The 16,960-nt window shown below is 41.8% G+C and overlaps 1 protein-coding gene across 1 annotated transcript in view; it reads right to left on the bottom strand.

Annotated features, from left to right (window-relative positions):
* Positions 1–1,238: 1,238 nt before the first annotated feature.
* Positions 1,239–16,960, bottom strand: part of thumpd3 (THUMP domain containing 3) — a 59,775-nt gene continuing 44,053 nt past the window's right edge. Inside the window, exons 8-10 of the mRNA XM_084317793.1 lie at positions 11,826–11,930; positions 6,959–7,082; positions 1,239–1,888 (exon numbers count right to left, since the gene is read on the bottom strand). Coding sequence (XP_084173919.1) covers positions 1,706–1,888; positions 6,959–7,082; positions 11,826–11,930 — 412 coding nt within the window. The 3' untranslated portion in view covers positions 1,239–1,705. The remainder of the gene's footprint in view (positions 1,889–6,958; positions 7,083–11,825; positions 11,931–16,960) is intronic.

The following is a 16,960-nucleotide window of genomic DNA, read 5'->3' as shown; positions in this document are numbered from 1 at the left end:
TATATTAATATATTTTCTTGTGTGGGTACTTTGTTGAGAGCCGAGATTGATAAAAAATAAATGGTTTTAATAGCACTGCAATGCTATTAAAGCCTATTCAGACACACCATGGTATTCAGACACACCATGCTCTTAACACAATGGCGCCCGACCACGGAGCTCTCCGTGTTTCGATTCCACCAGTTGTGGACAGAAGCACGGATATAGCCGTGGCAAGTTGTTGTTGCTTTTATTCCATTTTAATAACCTATTCAAGGTCGCCAAGCGGCACTGCAGATGTACCCTACTCTTTGAATTCGAGAAAGTGCAATACCGGCCAGATCCTCTTAGGGGCGCTATCGCGATAATGCAGTGTGCCCTGTGGCTGAACGGAGCATTATTTTTTTTGACTTTCAATGGAGTTTTCAGTTAGCTGGATTCTGGATGTGCAGCATGTAGCTTGGATTACGGATTTCACTATGCAATAAGGGGATTTATCATCAGCCAATGGACATATCGATCTACCAGATGGCGACCGATAACGGGGAAATCCCACTGGCCCACGGTAAGATATTTTTCACGTAAAGTACATCACGATCGGGCCTTGTTTTGATAGCCATCCATCCGATCAATGAATGAGGCTAACGCAGTTATTGGTAATCAATAATCAGAAACGACGTCCGCCGCCCCCCCCCCCCCTTTCATGCATACATGCTTGAGGATCGTGCCGATCATATGAAGTTTGAGTTATTTCTGTATCATATGTATAACGGAAATGCCATTGGATATAACAGTAGTAGCCATTAGCCCTTTATCTCGCCTTCCAGGAAATATCCTAGCCGAAATCCCGTATAACGCTTATATTCACGGCGCTATAAAATGAGAACATATTGATGCATTTTTTTTCTTTAAGCCATTTTGAAGGGACGGTTTATGGTCTCAATTGACAATGAGAATGGACAGATAGCAATACTATAAGGTATAGATTTAGCTCTACAAACAGCCCCACGTCTGTTTACATTTGCCGGTCCTCTAGAGATTTATTAGACGCATCCCAATGGCCCCCGAATGTGTTAGGATTGAAAAATTATTTTTATGAAATAAACCATTAAACAATTCCCTCTTCACATAGACAAAGTTGAATTGATTTCCGGCATATTGTATAGGTAATGACAATATTTAATATACAATAGGTTAAGGATATGTGAACTGTGTATATTTGTGATAAACTGTGTGTTGCAATATCAACATCAACAACAACATTTTGGAAATGTTTATTCGTCATAATACAGAGTAACTGTACACTTCCTGTTTAAACAAAACAAAACTAAACCTGCAATGGCTCCGACAGGTCTGGTTGAACAGCAAGAGATTCCTGAATAACAATAGGACTATTAAATGAAAAGCCTTACTCAAACCAAAGGTGTATGTCAATTATGAATTGTTAACTACTATTATTGATAGTATTCTGATGTCCTAATCCTCAAGTTCCATAAAACAATGGTTACAAAATAAAACATTACAGAATTGTTGAAGACTGGGGTTTCAGGGGATCAACCAGAACGATTTGGCACAATACCCTTCAAACCTAACTTAAGTGAGGTTTCAGTTTGGAAAAAACAAACCTGTAAAGTAGGTATGTCAAAATAAATAATGTTAATCCTATAACAACCACTTATCTCCCAGCTTCAATAACCCTTGCATTGATTGGTGAAGATTAAGAAAGCTACTTGTCCTCTTTCTCATTCTTCACTGGCTTCCCAGTCCCCTGGGATTCATAGACATCCTCAGGCGTTTGGCCGAACTCCCCCTCAGTCCGTTTGAGGAGGTACACCCCAGCGTGGAGCCCTCCCACGTTGACCCAGACGGTGTGGGTCTTCCTCCACAGGCCTCCCATCCTCGATATGGCCTGTACACAAACACATCTCGTCAGAACACTGCAGCAAGTGAGACCGACATTTGTTTAGTGTAAAACAAGAGCTTTGTTTGGAGCAAGGCCACTTGGTTAAAGGCTCTCCAGTGTTGCAACAGCAGGACTGATTCAGTCATTATGACTTCAACGTCAGAGGTAATCATTTTGAATGTGTGTACAGTACAAGCATACTGTATAAGCAGAAGAGCCCGGCTTGGGAAATTCCATAGATGACTACAACAATATCACAATCATTTCAACTTAAAATATATATATATTATTTTTACAATTGCTTTAGAAATTTATTAATCAATTGATTCTTCTTACAGGCTTCTTTTTTTTAATCCACTTTTTCTCCTCTTTTTTCCCCCTCCCATCCCAATTCCACTGTGCTTGAACGTTGCTTGCATATGCCCCCCACTGGCCGGTTGTAGGGAGGATAGAAGCCTTGCATCACGTGTCCCCTCCGATACACAAGGAGGCAGCCTGTCACATCTTTTCACCTGCCAGCGCGGACTCTCATTGGCGAGGTGTAACGTGTGGGAGGCTCACACTACCCCCGCCATTTCCTGTCTCTGCTGTGCAGGCATCCCCAACCGACCTGTAGGAGTAGCTGTCCACAACGTCCAGATTACCACCCATCGACTTCCACCCGCTAACTCTGCCAATTGAGTTAGTATGACGACCGGCACAAGCCGGAGGCAACGCCGACAGCCGGAGTCAAACCCGGTGTCTCTTGCGTTGGTGACGAGCGCAATGTCCGCTGCGCCTCCCAGCCGGCTTTCTTCCAGGCTTCTTGAAGTTAAAGTAAGTTGTCCCTTCCTTTTTTTTTTTTTATCTTTTTCCCCCTCCATTTTCCTCCGATTTTCTCCCATCCCAATGTTAGTCGTATGCCAATTCCCAATCCCCTTCCTGGTCGCTGCGCACTTACCCCCCACAGTCAGATCATCTGGGAGAGTGGAGGCTATCACGTCCTTCCTCCGACACACGTCCAGCCAATCAACCGCTTCTTTTCACCTGGCAGCGCGGATCCTCCCTGAGAGGGCGTAGCGTGTGGAAGGATCACACTATCCCACTCAGGTCCTATCCGCGCTTAGCAGGCGCCCCGACCGAACTGTAGGAGTCGCTGTTTACAACGACCCGGACCCACCCCGCCAGCTTCTCCCACCCTCTAATACAGCCAATTGTATGAGTGTGAACGGCCAGCCAAGCTGGTGACAACCCCGGAGCTGTGAGCTGGATTCGAATCCAGCTCACAGCTCCGGGGTTGGTGACGAACGCAATCTCCGCTACGCCACCTAACCGCCCTATAAGTTGTCCCTTCCCAAGTACAGGATGAGCCTCTTCAAAATCTGAATCTGCAAGCAATTGATTTGATAGTTATAAGGGTTGCATTAATGATTCCAGTGGCTCAGGAGCTAGAGTGGTCGTCTGGCAATCAGAAGGTTCCCGGTCCGATTCTGGCTCCCCCTGGGCAGTGTGTCGAAGTGTCCTTGAGCAAGTGTCGGTGTGTGAATGTGTGAGTGAATGTGAGGCATAAGTTGTAAAGTGCTTTGGATAAAAGTGCTATATAAATGTAACCCATATAACTATCAAAGCAACACTATCACACATTTAGCCACTTTACTGGTAGGTAGGTCATAAGAGCAGGCTGTGTACTACCAGTAAGCTCTCAGAGTAAGCAAAAAGTTGACATACGCTGTCCTTTTACGCACAACACTTGCTTACTAAGTACGGGTATTATAAACTTAAAGTCCTTGTAGCAGAGTTCTTGAGAGTGAATCAGTGTGTGGGTGGGGGAGTGCACATCCATGCTCTGATTGGAAGAAGGCGAGTGAGAGGGAGAGAGAAAGAAAGTGTGTGCGAGAGAGAGCCTGTCCAGTGATGGAGATGGCCTTGCACACGCAACGTTATTATATTTATTGCGTTTGATATCTTAGAATGGCTAATTATCTTGTAACTGAGTACATGTATATTTTGGCATGGTCAATGTATACATTGGTACAATTAAAATATTTGGGGGACAATGGTGAAAAGTTAGTTTGGAGGCTTGGTACCACCGGGCCTGAAGATAATTCTAGTGGAAACACTACACATCAAATGCCAAAAACAAACACATTTTTTACTCAGAATTATCAGCTTTATTGAAATCTTCACAGCAGTAGTATGTTTATACTTCAGAAGTATGATATTTAGACTAGGTGTCCAAAATGTGGAAGTGAATGAGGAGCCTGACACCTGGGAGGAATGGTGGTGTTGACAGCATCCGGCAGGGACAGCAGTGGTCGCTAGTTTACTTAGTAGATAAAGTACTTAAATAGATAACTTTAGATAGAGGTAAGACTGCTGATTTTTTAAGTTCTACTGAAGTGAAATATCCCTTTAACACATTGGACGCCAGACCCGAGATAAGTCGGGTTAACTCGCCATCGCTTGAGCGTCAAACCCGAGAAAAGTCTGGTTTTGGTTGTTATTTCTTTTATTTGCTATTTCCATTCATAATCCATGGAGGGAGCCTGATGTTATCATTGGGAATGGGTCTGAGATCGCAAACGTCCAATACCGCCGCCTAACGCCTTGCGGCCGGTATTGCACATCCTTGGAATCTCTCTGGCTCAGCCTGTACGTCGATCTAAAAAGTCCGGTCCGAGTTTTCCTAGTAGTAACGTTAGTAACACATGGATTTGGGAGAATCAAGCACCGCCGATTCATGTTGTTTGGTGGATTATGTTGCAATACTTGGAATGGCCATCAGATAATTGGAATATTCTTTTTGCAGTACATCCTAGTCAAGGTAAGGGTTATATGGTATCAATCTTTGATCCGAGCGTTGATCCAATAATTCCTTCCCCGCGATCAGAGCGTGTGTAATGTACTGTGGACCGTATTCCGTTGGTGACGATCGAAGCATAGAACCCCCCCCCCCCCATACATGCATGATGAAGCATAATACCGATAATATAGCGTTGATTTCAGATTGATTGTTGATCCAGACGAGGAATGGCACAGTTTCTAGTGAATGCACTAAACGCTGCTTAGCGGCGTTTCCTGGGATTACACAGAATTACTCTAAAACTATACTCATATTCACCACGGTATAAAACGGGAATGTATGGATGAATTTTTTTTTCTTTTTCACAAATTGAACAATAGATACTCGATGTCCATAAATGTGCACATATTTAATAGGGAAGTGCCTCATTTGCATATATAAACATAAAATTAAGAAAACTTGCAATATTTTTTTCTTAGTTTATATGTCCATAACAAACTGGGAAAGTTTCATAGTGATATCTATTCAAATATTTGTTTGCCTATTAGGGGGTACTACACTACTACACTGTTACTACACTGTTTGTAGCCTGTGTGTAGTTCTGTTCAGTTCAATAACATCATTATTATTATTCAGTTATCAGGCATGTGTTTAGGTTGTCTATTACTAATGGTTTGATTAGGCATTGTGTTTGTAAATAGCTGTTTCAAAGAAAATTTTATGGAATTTTACCATACAAATCTTTAAAGGCCGTTTTCTCAAAATGAGTTTTTCCTCATACTCTGAGCCAGAAATCTCCACTTCAGTAGCACTCACATACACCAAACCTTCCAGTTCTATTCATATCTATGTTATGAAGGTATTTACAGAAGGGTTTGTTGATATCGCATTCATACCCTGATTTATATCACATTTTATTCCTAAAAACATGGCGAAATATGGAATTTTACCATACAAATGGACTGTTGACAGTATTTTCTGATTTATGGAGTGATAAAAAGAGATATCCAAAATCGCCTCTGTAATAACCTTTGGCTCTAATATGTCAACAAAATGAAACTATAATTTTGAAAATGGCTTTATCCAATGTTCAGATTTCTGTCCTGGAATTATATGCAAATTAGTGCATATTTAAGTAGATCATGCTCCATTTGCATATTTAAACATAGAATTTCAGAAAACTTGTAATACAAAAAAGTCTTGTCTTAATATAAGTAATCAACTGGGGAAGTTTCATTGTGATATCTATTAGTTAAATTTCTTACCCTATTCACCTGGGGTGCATGGTTTTCATGGTGCACTGCAGTCCAAAGTTTGGAGCTGTTGGCAGCAGTTCATTCGAAAATGACAGATATTATTGGTCATGTTACATTTGAGTTTTCAAGGGACTATATTTTCATAATAAGGGATGCCATGGTTAGTATGGCCTGCATTCAATTAAAGCCCTAGGTGTAATGACCAACAGGGACCGATAGGGAGCGCAGTGATTGCTGGACGCACCAGGCATGTCACAAAAGCAGTAGAAGAAGAAGCCATTTTGCCAAGGCTCGCTCTGTGAGTACCACTCGTTTTATAAAAATGATTTAAAATGTGTATTAGCAACTACGAGCTTTCAGACCCTGCCGCGGGTGTGTGTGAACCCCTAATTGAACGCTGGGTACCTTTGAAATTTATATCCGATATATTTCGGACCCACCCCGAGCTTTTAAGCAGTGCTTGGTGGTCCAAATTAGCCTGGCTGCTATGGAGCTGCGAGTGACTGCGGATTCAAAAGCCCCTGGCTTGCACATCGCAGTCACGGAAGGGGCTAACCTTACCTTAGCCAGAAGGTACTCCAAAAAGAATAATTCCAATGATCCCATCGGCGATCGCAATTACTAGTTAATATGTAATTACTCGTGTTTACGGAAAACTATAGGTTGAGGCGAGCAGATCTCCTAGCGATTGCTCTGCAAGAGCTCCTCCCCCTCAGAGCGAGTCTTAACAGTCCAGTTCAGACAGTCTCTACTGATCCCTTTCTATCAGAGTTTAAAAGGTAGGCGATACTGCCACCTGGTGAGATTCGATCGGCATTGCAATTCCAACGTAGGCAAACGAGCCAGGGACACCTAGAGTGATCCGGATCAACGTTTAGAAAGGGGATCAAAGGAAAAATATCAAAGGATCTAAAAACGTGTTTGGCCGTCAAAGAGTTAAGAGGTTAACTCCTCATTAGCCAATCTGCCTCTAGTGGCGGCTCACAGGAAATGCACTTCGTATTTGGGTGTTGTTGTTCATATGGGATCTCTTGTTACCTTGGAAAAGCATTTCTTGTCCTGAGTCAACAGTACAGCCTTGCCTGAGCCTGGTCTGACCACACGAGCCATCTCTCTCAGACAGGAGGGGTAGAGGTCCCAGTTCTTCTTCCTTGAGCCCATTCTTCAAGAATCCACAAAGACAGATGCATTTATCTTTAGGTGTCATCTCTATTAGTATGTTTTTAAAACATTTTTATCATGCCATTATCTCATTCGGGGCCAGCCACATAATATTACTTTTTTCCCCCGATATTAATATCCTATTCACTGTCACAGAGCTGTTTTTTGGCTGGAAAAGGCATATTGGGACTCCAAAAGTGCAGTACCAGCCAGATCCTGGTAGTGGCGCTGTCTCGAGAATGCAGTAACCCCTGTTGCAGACCTGGTGTCACACTGTTTACGCTCCGGGCGGACTTTTTTGTTAGTCTGAAGCGAGGGCTTCACCAGATCGCATGGAATACTTCTTGGGATGCCGAATTCATTATGCAGTAAAGGATTATGGCATGGGCCAATGGACATATGATCTACCAGATGGCGATCAAATAATTGGAAAATTCTTTTTGGAATCCAACCGGCCAAAGGTAAGAGCAATTTGACGTCAATTTCAGCTTGATCGTGCAAGGATTTAATAGCCATCCCCCAGATCAGCCTATGTTGTGGTAGTAAGGAATGCCGTTATTGGCAATCAATTAATCCGAAACGACTTCCCCCGCCCCCCCCTTTCATGCATTCATGATGGAACATAATACCGATCATATGCATTTGGATTTTTAACCGTGTCATGTGTAGGGAAGAAACGCCAATGGATTTAACGTTATTAGCTTAGCGTCTTATAAAAAGCCTTGGAGGAATTATCCCAGATCATTCCGATATAACACTCATATTCACCACGGTATAAAACGGGAACGTATTGATGAATAAAATATTTCTTTTATGCATCTTGAATGGAAGGTTCTTACTGTCAATTGACAATGCTATTGGATACATAGCTATAATATGAAATATAGATTTAGCTCTACAAACAACGTGACGCACAGTGAAAAGTTGTAATGGAAAGCTGGCCTAACTACAGCATGGCCCAGTCTAATAGATGGCACTGATTGAGTTATTGATGAATGTAGATTCCAAGAGGTGTCTTCGAACACCCTGTAAATGCTTAATGCATAATGTATTAATATCACTGCAAACTGCATGCAGAGTACTATGCATGGCAGCTCACATGTAAATGGAGCAGACCTTATTGAGGAAAAAGATCATGTAGTATTGAGGCGTTATCCGCATGATGAAAAAGCGACTGGAATAACTATAGACCACTGCACTTCCGCGTTACATTGAGCTCATGGAGAGAGCGGGGGGAGAAAATGAATGAATATGGCTGAGAGCCTCGACATTAAGTGGTTGTTGCTATGGCTGTGCTGGAGACATGATCCAATAGATTTGTATACACCAGAGTCTCCTGAACACGGCGCGACCAATCCCAAGTCGATCGGCACTTTCTCGGCTGAGCTAGTCGCCTTTTCGCACCTATTCCCGAACTACGCAATTACGCGGGCGCAGATTGATAGACCTAGACTCCGCGGGCAATCTGCGCATGCGTAGTTCCGGAGTAGGTGCGAAAAAGCGACTATAGCGCAGTCGAGAAAGTGGCAATCGACTTGGGATTGGTCGCGCCATGTTCAGGAGACTCTGGCGTATAAAAATCTATTGGATCATGTCTCCAGCTCCCCCCACAGCCATAGCAACAACCACTTAATGTCGAGGCTCTCATCCACATTCATTCATTTTCTCCCCCCGCTCGCTCTCCCATGATTTCAGAATCCCGGAAGTGTTTTTGTTTTTTTGTTTGTTTATTAACACAGTTAAACAGAAGTAAAAACAATACATAATAAGTTATAACGATTGTGAAGGAGAAGTTAGAAGCCTAGAGGCTTATCAAGAACTTCCCCTGTTTTATAAAATCAAACATACAAAAATACAAAAATATGCATACCGTAATTCCTCTAATAGTAACCGGGTCTCAAATACAAGCCGGGTCTCTATTAATGGCCGGGTGTGCTCTTGAGCTAAGCAATTATAAGCCGGCCTCCTAATACAAGCCGGGTTACTAATATACTGAGCTGCATACTGAGCTAGTTACCGGTACTTGATTTCACTTTGAAAACGTTGAAATGACCAGTGACCACCTGTAATTGCACGGTTTACTATTTCATACAGTACTTGGTTTCAATAAATGAACCCAGTACATTTTACTGGGTTCAAACTGACACAAAATGTTGATTTATTCATTATGATCCGTTTGAAAATTTGAAATATAGGCCTCCCTCTTATACAGGCCTCCTCCTAATACAAGCCTGGTACCCGCTACAGTTGAAACAAATACAAGCCGGGGTTACTATTAGAGGAATTACGGTATTATAAAATACCAGAATACATTAAAAGGATTTGTGTTAATACAACCATACATACACACAGTACATACATGCATATACTGTGTACATAATAATATATAACAACCCACCCACATAACCAAATGCATACCTACATGTATGACCTATTATCTATCTACTACTTTTGGATGAGATTTTTTTTTGTAGTTTGCTTTAAAAATAAGCAGAGATGGAGATTTCCTCAGCATAGGTTCAGCTGCATTCCAAAGATTGGACCCTCTATACCTCACTGAGAACTGCCTAAGTGAAGTACCACAATAAGGTATATGCAGGTCCCTGGACTGACGTGTAGCATATGAATGAACATCTGAATTAAAAGAAAAAAAACTATTAAAACCATTTGGTAGATTGTGATCATGAATGCATTTGTACACAAATATACATATCTGTAAAGAATTAACCTCAGACAGTCAGAATGTTTAGTTTCTTGAAAAGAGGAGCAGATGGTTCAAATCGATCTGAGGGTTGCCAGTCTAACAAATCTTTTTTGAAGTAAAATAATTTTTTGAAGATGAGATGAATGAGTGCTAGCCCATATTATGTTACAATAAGATATGTAAGGAAAGATAAGACTATAATACAGGATTAAAAAACAACTTCTATTTATCAATGAACACACCTTCCTAATTATACCTACTGACTTCATTGCTTTTTTACAAACATGATCAATGTGTTTTTTCCAATTGAGTTTATCATCAACTAGGATCCCTAAAAACTGTTGAAGTTACTTGTTTGATTTCGGTGTTACTGATTAATAGCTTTGCCTCCTTTTTCAAATAACTTTGACCTTTATTACAAAATACAATAAAATTCAATTTTTCTACATTTAACGATAGCTTATTAGTCTGGAACCAATCTGAGACACAAGATAAACCATCATTTGCTTCCCTAATTAATACTGCAAAATTCTCATGCGACATTATAATGTTGGTGTCATCAGCAAACAAGATCGAGAATACTCTAGGAGATACCCAAGCAAAATCATTTATATAAATCAAAAATAAAAGGGGGCCAAGTATAGAGCCATGAGGAACCCCACAGACTAGCTTTGCCCTGTCAAGAGTCATCGCCATTTATGGAAACAAACTGTTTCCTATTATAAAGATAGTCACTGAGCCATTTAATCACGTCGCCAGCCAAACCATACCTCTGAAGCTTTGATATAAGTATTTTATGGTCCACAGTATCAAATGCTTTGGATAGATCCAGAAATATACCAATTGAAAATTGCTTATTCATGTCTAGTGCATCTGTGATTCTATCTATAAACTGTAAGAGAGCCATGTACGTAGAGTGTTTTTGTCTGAAACCGTATTGATGTTCATATAATATATTATTGTCATTAAGATGTTTCAAAATTATGGTATAAACCAGCTTCTCCAATATTTTAGATATGGACGGTAATAACGAAATAGGACGGTAATTGGAAAATAAGGATGAGTCACGAGATTTAAACAGAGGTATAACTTTTGCCACTTTCAAGTCTCCTGGAACAACACCCGTTTCCAGGGAGAGTGAAAAAACGTGGTTCAATGGCTCAATTATTGAAGGTAATACCTCTTTAAGCAGACTACTTTTAATATTATCATAACCTGCTGCTGAGTTTTTTTAAATTTAAAATAATATTTTGCATTTCTTCCGAGGTAGGTGGTTCAAATGTAGACATAGATGGGTACCTTGAATCTTGTCAAGTGGACAGTTATTTGTGCTCTTAATATTTCTAGCCAAGGAAATTCCAATGTTTACAAAATAATTATTGAAACCATTTGCAATCTCTGATGAGTTTGTGTATGTTCCATTTCCATCCACAAAAGTAGATGGAAATGAAACAGCATGCCTTTTTTTATTAAGTAATTGATTTATGACGTTCCATGTGGATTTTATGTTGCTGGCAGCTTCTTTAAATTTATCAGAATAATATGTCTTTTTTGCTGCACGAAGCAAGTATGTAAATTAATTTTTGAATTTTTTGTAAACATCTGAATTTAAAAGGGGTCGGGCTAGTCACAAACTTTTTGTATAATTTGTTTTTCTTCTTTGCAGATTTCAGCAAGCCAGAAGTAAACCATCAGATAGTTTTGGTATAATTGCCTCCAAAATCTAATAGGCAGAACAGGGAGTTACATCAAAATAAGTAATTTATTTAAGCTTAAGACTGCAATTTGAATAACATTAACGCAATTTATAATCATGATCAACCATAACTTCGTCTATGATCTCGATATAGAAATGCATTTCTTTCCCCCAATACATGCGTTATTGGAGTAATCCCATAAGTAATCCTTTTTAGAGTAATGTAATCTATAACGGTCTTTCGGTAACTGTAACTAATTACAATTGCAATGAGATTACTGTAATCAGATACCATGGTTTATGTTTACTAAATCATCTACATCCTTGTGACATGTCACACATACCTCTTTCCAAAGGGCATGTCTGTGATGATGATGTCGACAGAGCTGCTTTTCATTGGTAAATGACACAGGTCCCACTGCACAGTGTCGATAGGTAATCCGGGTGTGCTGTTGGAAGACAAATCACAACTGTCCAACAAGTCTCAGCATGTCCACGTCCAAGCAGAGTCTATGTAAGGTGTTGCGAGGAGTGTCTCCATTTATTCACTCACCTGCCCTAGTCATATTTACTCCTATATTTTATAGACAGTGTGGGTGTCTTATAGACATTAGTCACTAACCTGCCCTTGCTATGTCTTCTCTTTTTGAGACATTATTGACTATGGGTGACTCTATTCACTTTATGTTCCTAGGCAACAAGGACACCGCTTTCATACATCGTGTGTCACACTGTGTCTAGAAAGGGATGGATTAGCCTTCCAGGTTCCTCTATTCTGAATGGAAAACGCCAGAACTCTTGTTCTTTTCCTATACAGACATCTTTGTTAGGACTGTGAGCTAACGTTAGCCAAGACGTTTTGTGCATATTATAGATCCGATATTTATTTGGTTTGGGAATATTCTAGTGACATTACTGATAGAATACATATGTCGCACCTGTTCACTCACCCAGAGATCCAGTGTAGATCAGATCTTTATTTAAATGTTTTTATCTATATTTCAATTGTATTCTTATGATCCTGTTTGTTTGGATCCGTATTCATACCTGTATCTCCCCTCTCCTTCTCTCTTCACTGCCGTTGCTGCCATGACTTTCCCCACGGGGATGAAAAGGTTTATCTTTTCTTATTCTCACTAAAGAAGTCTCTTGTACCTTTCCATGGAAAGTCACATTTCTTTTGAAATTAATTTGTACAGCCCAATATCACAACCCATGTCTCAACAGGCTTTCACAAGCTTACATCACAATGGAAACACCACAAAAGTAGATTTGGAAATAAGAAAGAACTAAAAAAGGGGGAAACTCTGGTGAACAAACCCAAAACAAAGTTTTGCAACATACTTCAAAAGACCTCCATGGAGCTTCTTGTTGTGTCATTTTACACCACTGGGGGACGTAGTATTTTCACAAGGCAGCTATTACCAGAGTCAGACCCTCTTTGTTCCATGTAGGCTATCTGGAGGAGTACTCTTTCACTAAAACAGAGAAAGGATTTGGAGGTGTTCTGTTCATGGATTTAGCCATAGTCAATAAACAATAAAATATTTTAGATTGTATGTTTGTCTCGTCTCTTAGAGGTGTAATTTGAAATGCTGAGTGTCCATTTTGGTAAATTTGTGATTTTTAACCTACCTTTAAAAAAAGTATTCATAATCCCCAAATTGCAATAGAATCAGCGTGGCGCCGGCGCACACTGACTCCTTCTCAACTGTTTCCGCAAAGTAATTCCCCCCCCCCCCCCCCCCCCCATACGTCAAAATGTTGCGCCCCCTGCTAAAATCGCTTTTGTACCTCATTGTCTGCATTTCTACTTCATTCTACTTTCATTGTACTTAGGTTGTACTTTGTATATAGTCATGTTTGTATATTGTATTATAGTGTTGGGACTTATTACTATTTTAATATATGAAGCACATTCTCAGGGACTCATACAGAACCAAGCATTTCACTGTAATGTACATGTACTATATGTGACAAATAAAAGCAAACTTGAAACTTGAACTTGAACTCTAAACTAGCATTAGCTACAATGCTATGTTTTCAGCTGTAAGTGACCAACGTGAATGAATGAAAACTTTATTAACAGATTGCAGAATGGGTACAATACAGTACGGCTCAATACACACAATTGTTAACACTTTGGTTGCCTAAGGTTAAATTAATGATATACCATAGATTGCCAGCGCTATTTGTCTATGGAGAAAGTCCCCTTCTTTGCAGGGCTATAACTTTTTAAATTCTATTGCTACATTGCCATTATTAGGGCCCATTCAAAGTCCTATATGTATTGTTCATTGTGTAGCAACGTTAAACTTTTTCATTCACATATTCATAGTAAAGTATGGTCTAATGTATAAGTATGTTTTCATCTCTTTCTGCAGCTTTCTCCAGAACGTGATATATAGCCCCAAATGCATTATATTGATGATGAAATACAGTTTGATGGCAATCAGCGCGATATAAAAAATTCCAACTAGACGTACTTCTAGAAGTTACTACACGTCATTTGATGTTGACCGGATGGGCGAGGGGGCGTTTATAATTCCGTGGGCAGCGTTATACCAATCATCTAATGTGGGTCAAATGTTGATAATATCAGTTATTATCGAAGACGGTAACGTTACACGCTGAAACTCACCCCAGTCTCCGCGCGCCGTTGGGCGATCATCGTCGAGTAGAAATTTTATCATTATGGGATATATTATTACCCGGTCCATCTCCAGCTTGTATAATGGTATATACGTCCAAATCATGTTGTTTATCGAGTTATTGGCAATCGATCGCTATGTAGTGTGACGAGCTAGAGTCACGGGACATGTACCGAGTGGCCGGAAGCAATACGGACGTCTAGCAAAACCTCTACTGCGCTTCCTGTTAAGCGCTTGCGCCAATCGGCCACCAGATGGCGTTCCTGAACCGCCAGAGAGCTCAGTGGGTCCTGCTGGTGGATCTCAGGCCAGCGGAGGGACATTGTAACTGAGGGGTACAATTCCCTGACTGTATTACTAGATATGATACTTACTACCACTACCTTTGTACTTAATATTCGGCCACCCAGTACACGGCATAAATATATTATCATAAACACTCTCACGTAGATGAAACGGATCCAACACAAATGTACGAAGTCGAAGTATGCGTTTATTACTACACAGCAATGGTGTGTAGAGCAAGCACTTAATCACTTAATTACATTTATGAATTGAAATAGTATGCACTTTTATGGCAAAGAGTATTCGTCGGTATATCAATAGAGAACGTCCAATCTCTGATGGCGCAGGTGGTAAATATACGACCTGGAATAGTTAAGGAATAACAGCAATGATACTTTAATGATTATAAGACTGGATACACTAAGGGGGGGTTAATCCGGTCGCTTGTAAGCCGACAGGAGTAGGAAGGGGGGGGGGGGGGTAGAATCCGGCTGCCTCGTCCGGCCAAGGGTATCCCAGGTGAACCCACTGTAGTGCCGTTCAATGCGCCGGCGATCCTTGGACCACAGATGAAAGCAGGTGGACTCTTTGTGGGCCGGCTCTCTCCGGTCCACGGGGGAGAGACGTGAAGCGACCTCGTCTTGCAGAGCGTCTCCTCACCTTGCGTCCTCTCCAGGGGGGGGGGGTTCCAACACACGGCAGTGTCGGGGGTCTTTATCCATGGAATAATCAAAGTATACAAAGCATAATCCGTGCCTGGGAAGGCGGGCTGTCGTCGGTAGAATAATCCGGTATACAGGTCCACTCGCTCGTCGGCTCTGGGGCTCCTCGGGTGCAGCTTCACATGGGGTCAACCACCCTGGGTAAGCAGCCAGTTCTCTGCCCGAAACGATGGGGTACTGACTACGGTAGTATTCTCACCGCACGAAGCACTATATATTAACAGACTATTATTAGCTTAATAGACTACGTCCAACTCGACGATATAGTGCCAAATATGACTATTCAAATATTAATATACACGATGTCTCAATACCGATGGTAGGCGAACTTGGCCTTACTCCCACACGTGGCGTCGCGGGGAGGCTTTACGTCTGTGACTCTATTGGAGGGTAAGAAACTGGACTGAAAAGAAAGTCCTACTTTAGTAGCGCAGTATATATACGCACTATGAACAAATAGTCCCATTAGTGGTGCGGTAGCCAGATTCCTACGCGGAACTAGGACTTGTTCGTACATGTGGAGCGGTACGTTTGAACTGGGTCTGAGGGGTATGGCAGCCTGGCACCAAGGTCTCGACCAATAGTAGAATGGAGACTATTATGGGATGTTCAGTAGGCTAGAATGGATATTCAATGCATATTGTACAAGGAATATACAAGGGATATCAGGGAATATTAGAGAATATACAAATACAATTAAATATATATATATAAATAAATATATATATTCGGTTTAATCTGGCCCTTCACAACAGCCACCCCCTGAATAGGTCCCAGACCTAATCAGTTAGACAGAGACAGATTAATCGCGTTGTCTATTTACACATAAGGGTTTGCTGTAGGGGTCAGTCAACTTCACAAAGTCATAGGGTTGTAGGGTCATGGTCATCATCGATTGTGTCTGGGAGTCGAGGCAGTTCTATGAGCCTCGCCACGGGACGGGTGTAAGTGCGACCCTGGACGAGCACTTCAGCTGCTCGGACCTTGCCGTCGGCACCGGTGATCACTTTGCTTACGCGGCCGGCCGGCCACATAGCTCTGGGCAGTGATTGATCAATAATCATGACGACTGTTCCTTCTGTCAAATTGTCTCTCTCCTTTACCCACTTCTGGCGGGTCTGTAGAGACGGTAGGTAGTGCAGTAGGAAACTGTTCCAAAACTTGTCGGCTAATACTTGGCTGTACCTCCACATTCGTCGGCCGTTCGCTTCTTCAGGCCGGTACATTGTCTGGGGTAATGCAGGATCTAGCCGCCCCATCAGGAGTGTGTTGGGGGTAACTGGGTCGATATCCGCCACATCACTGGAGACATATCCGAGGGGCTTGCACTCCGGGTGGTACCGCAGGAATGTTCTTTGTTGTGCACTCTCTATGGACGTGCAATCGTCTATGTTAGGGTCGGTGGAGGCTACGGTGCTCAATCCACAGAACACAGACTTCTTATTTTCCACCTCCTCTGGACTTGCTTCCCTCGGGATAGGCATGGGCCACTGTCCTTCCGGGAGTCTTAGGAATGCGGGGCCGTCACTGTAGACATTGCGACGGGTGAGGTCATCCAGGGGCATCCCCCGGGTGATGACGTCAGCTGGGTTCTGTTTTGTATCAACGTAGCGCCACTCTGTTTCTCCGGTTAACTCTTCGGTTAAGTCTTGAATCTCGGTGACTCTGACTCCCACGAAGACTTTGTACTTGCATGAGTCCGATTTGATCCAGGCGAGTACCGTCGTGGAATCTGACCACAGGATTGTTCTAGACACCGGTATGATGAGCTCACGTTGGATGAGCGTGGCTAGGTGCGCTCCGGCTAGGGCTGCGCAGAGC

The sequence above is a fragment of the Notolepis coatsorum genome (genome assembly GCF_963971535.1).
Source record: "Notolepis coatsorum genome assembly, chromosome: 6".
NCBI classification, from domain to species: Eukaryota; Metazoa; Chordata; class Actinopteri; order Aulopiformes; family Paralepididae; genus Notolepis; species Notolepis coatsorum.
Note: the sequence above shows the minus strand (reverse complement) of the source record. Positions and strands in the feature narration are given on the sequence as shown.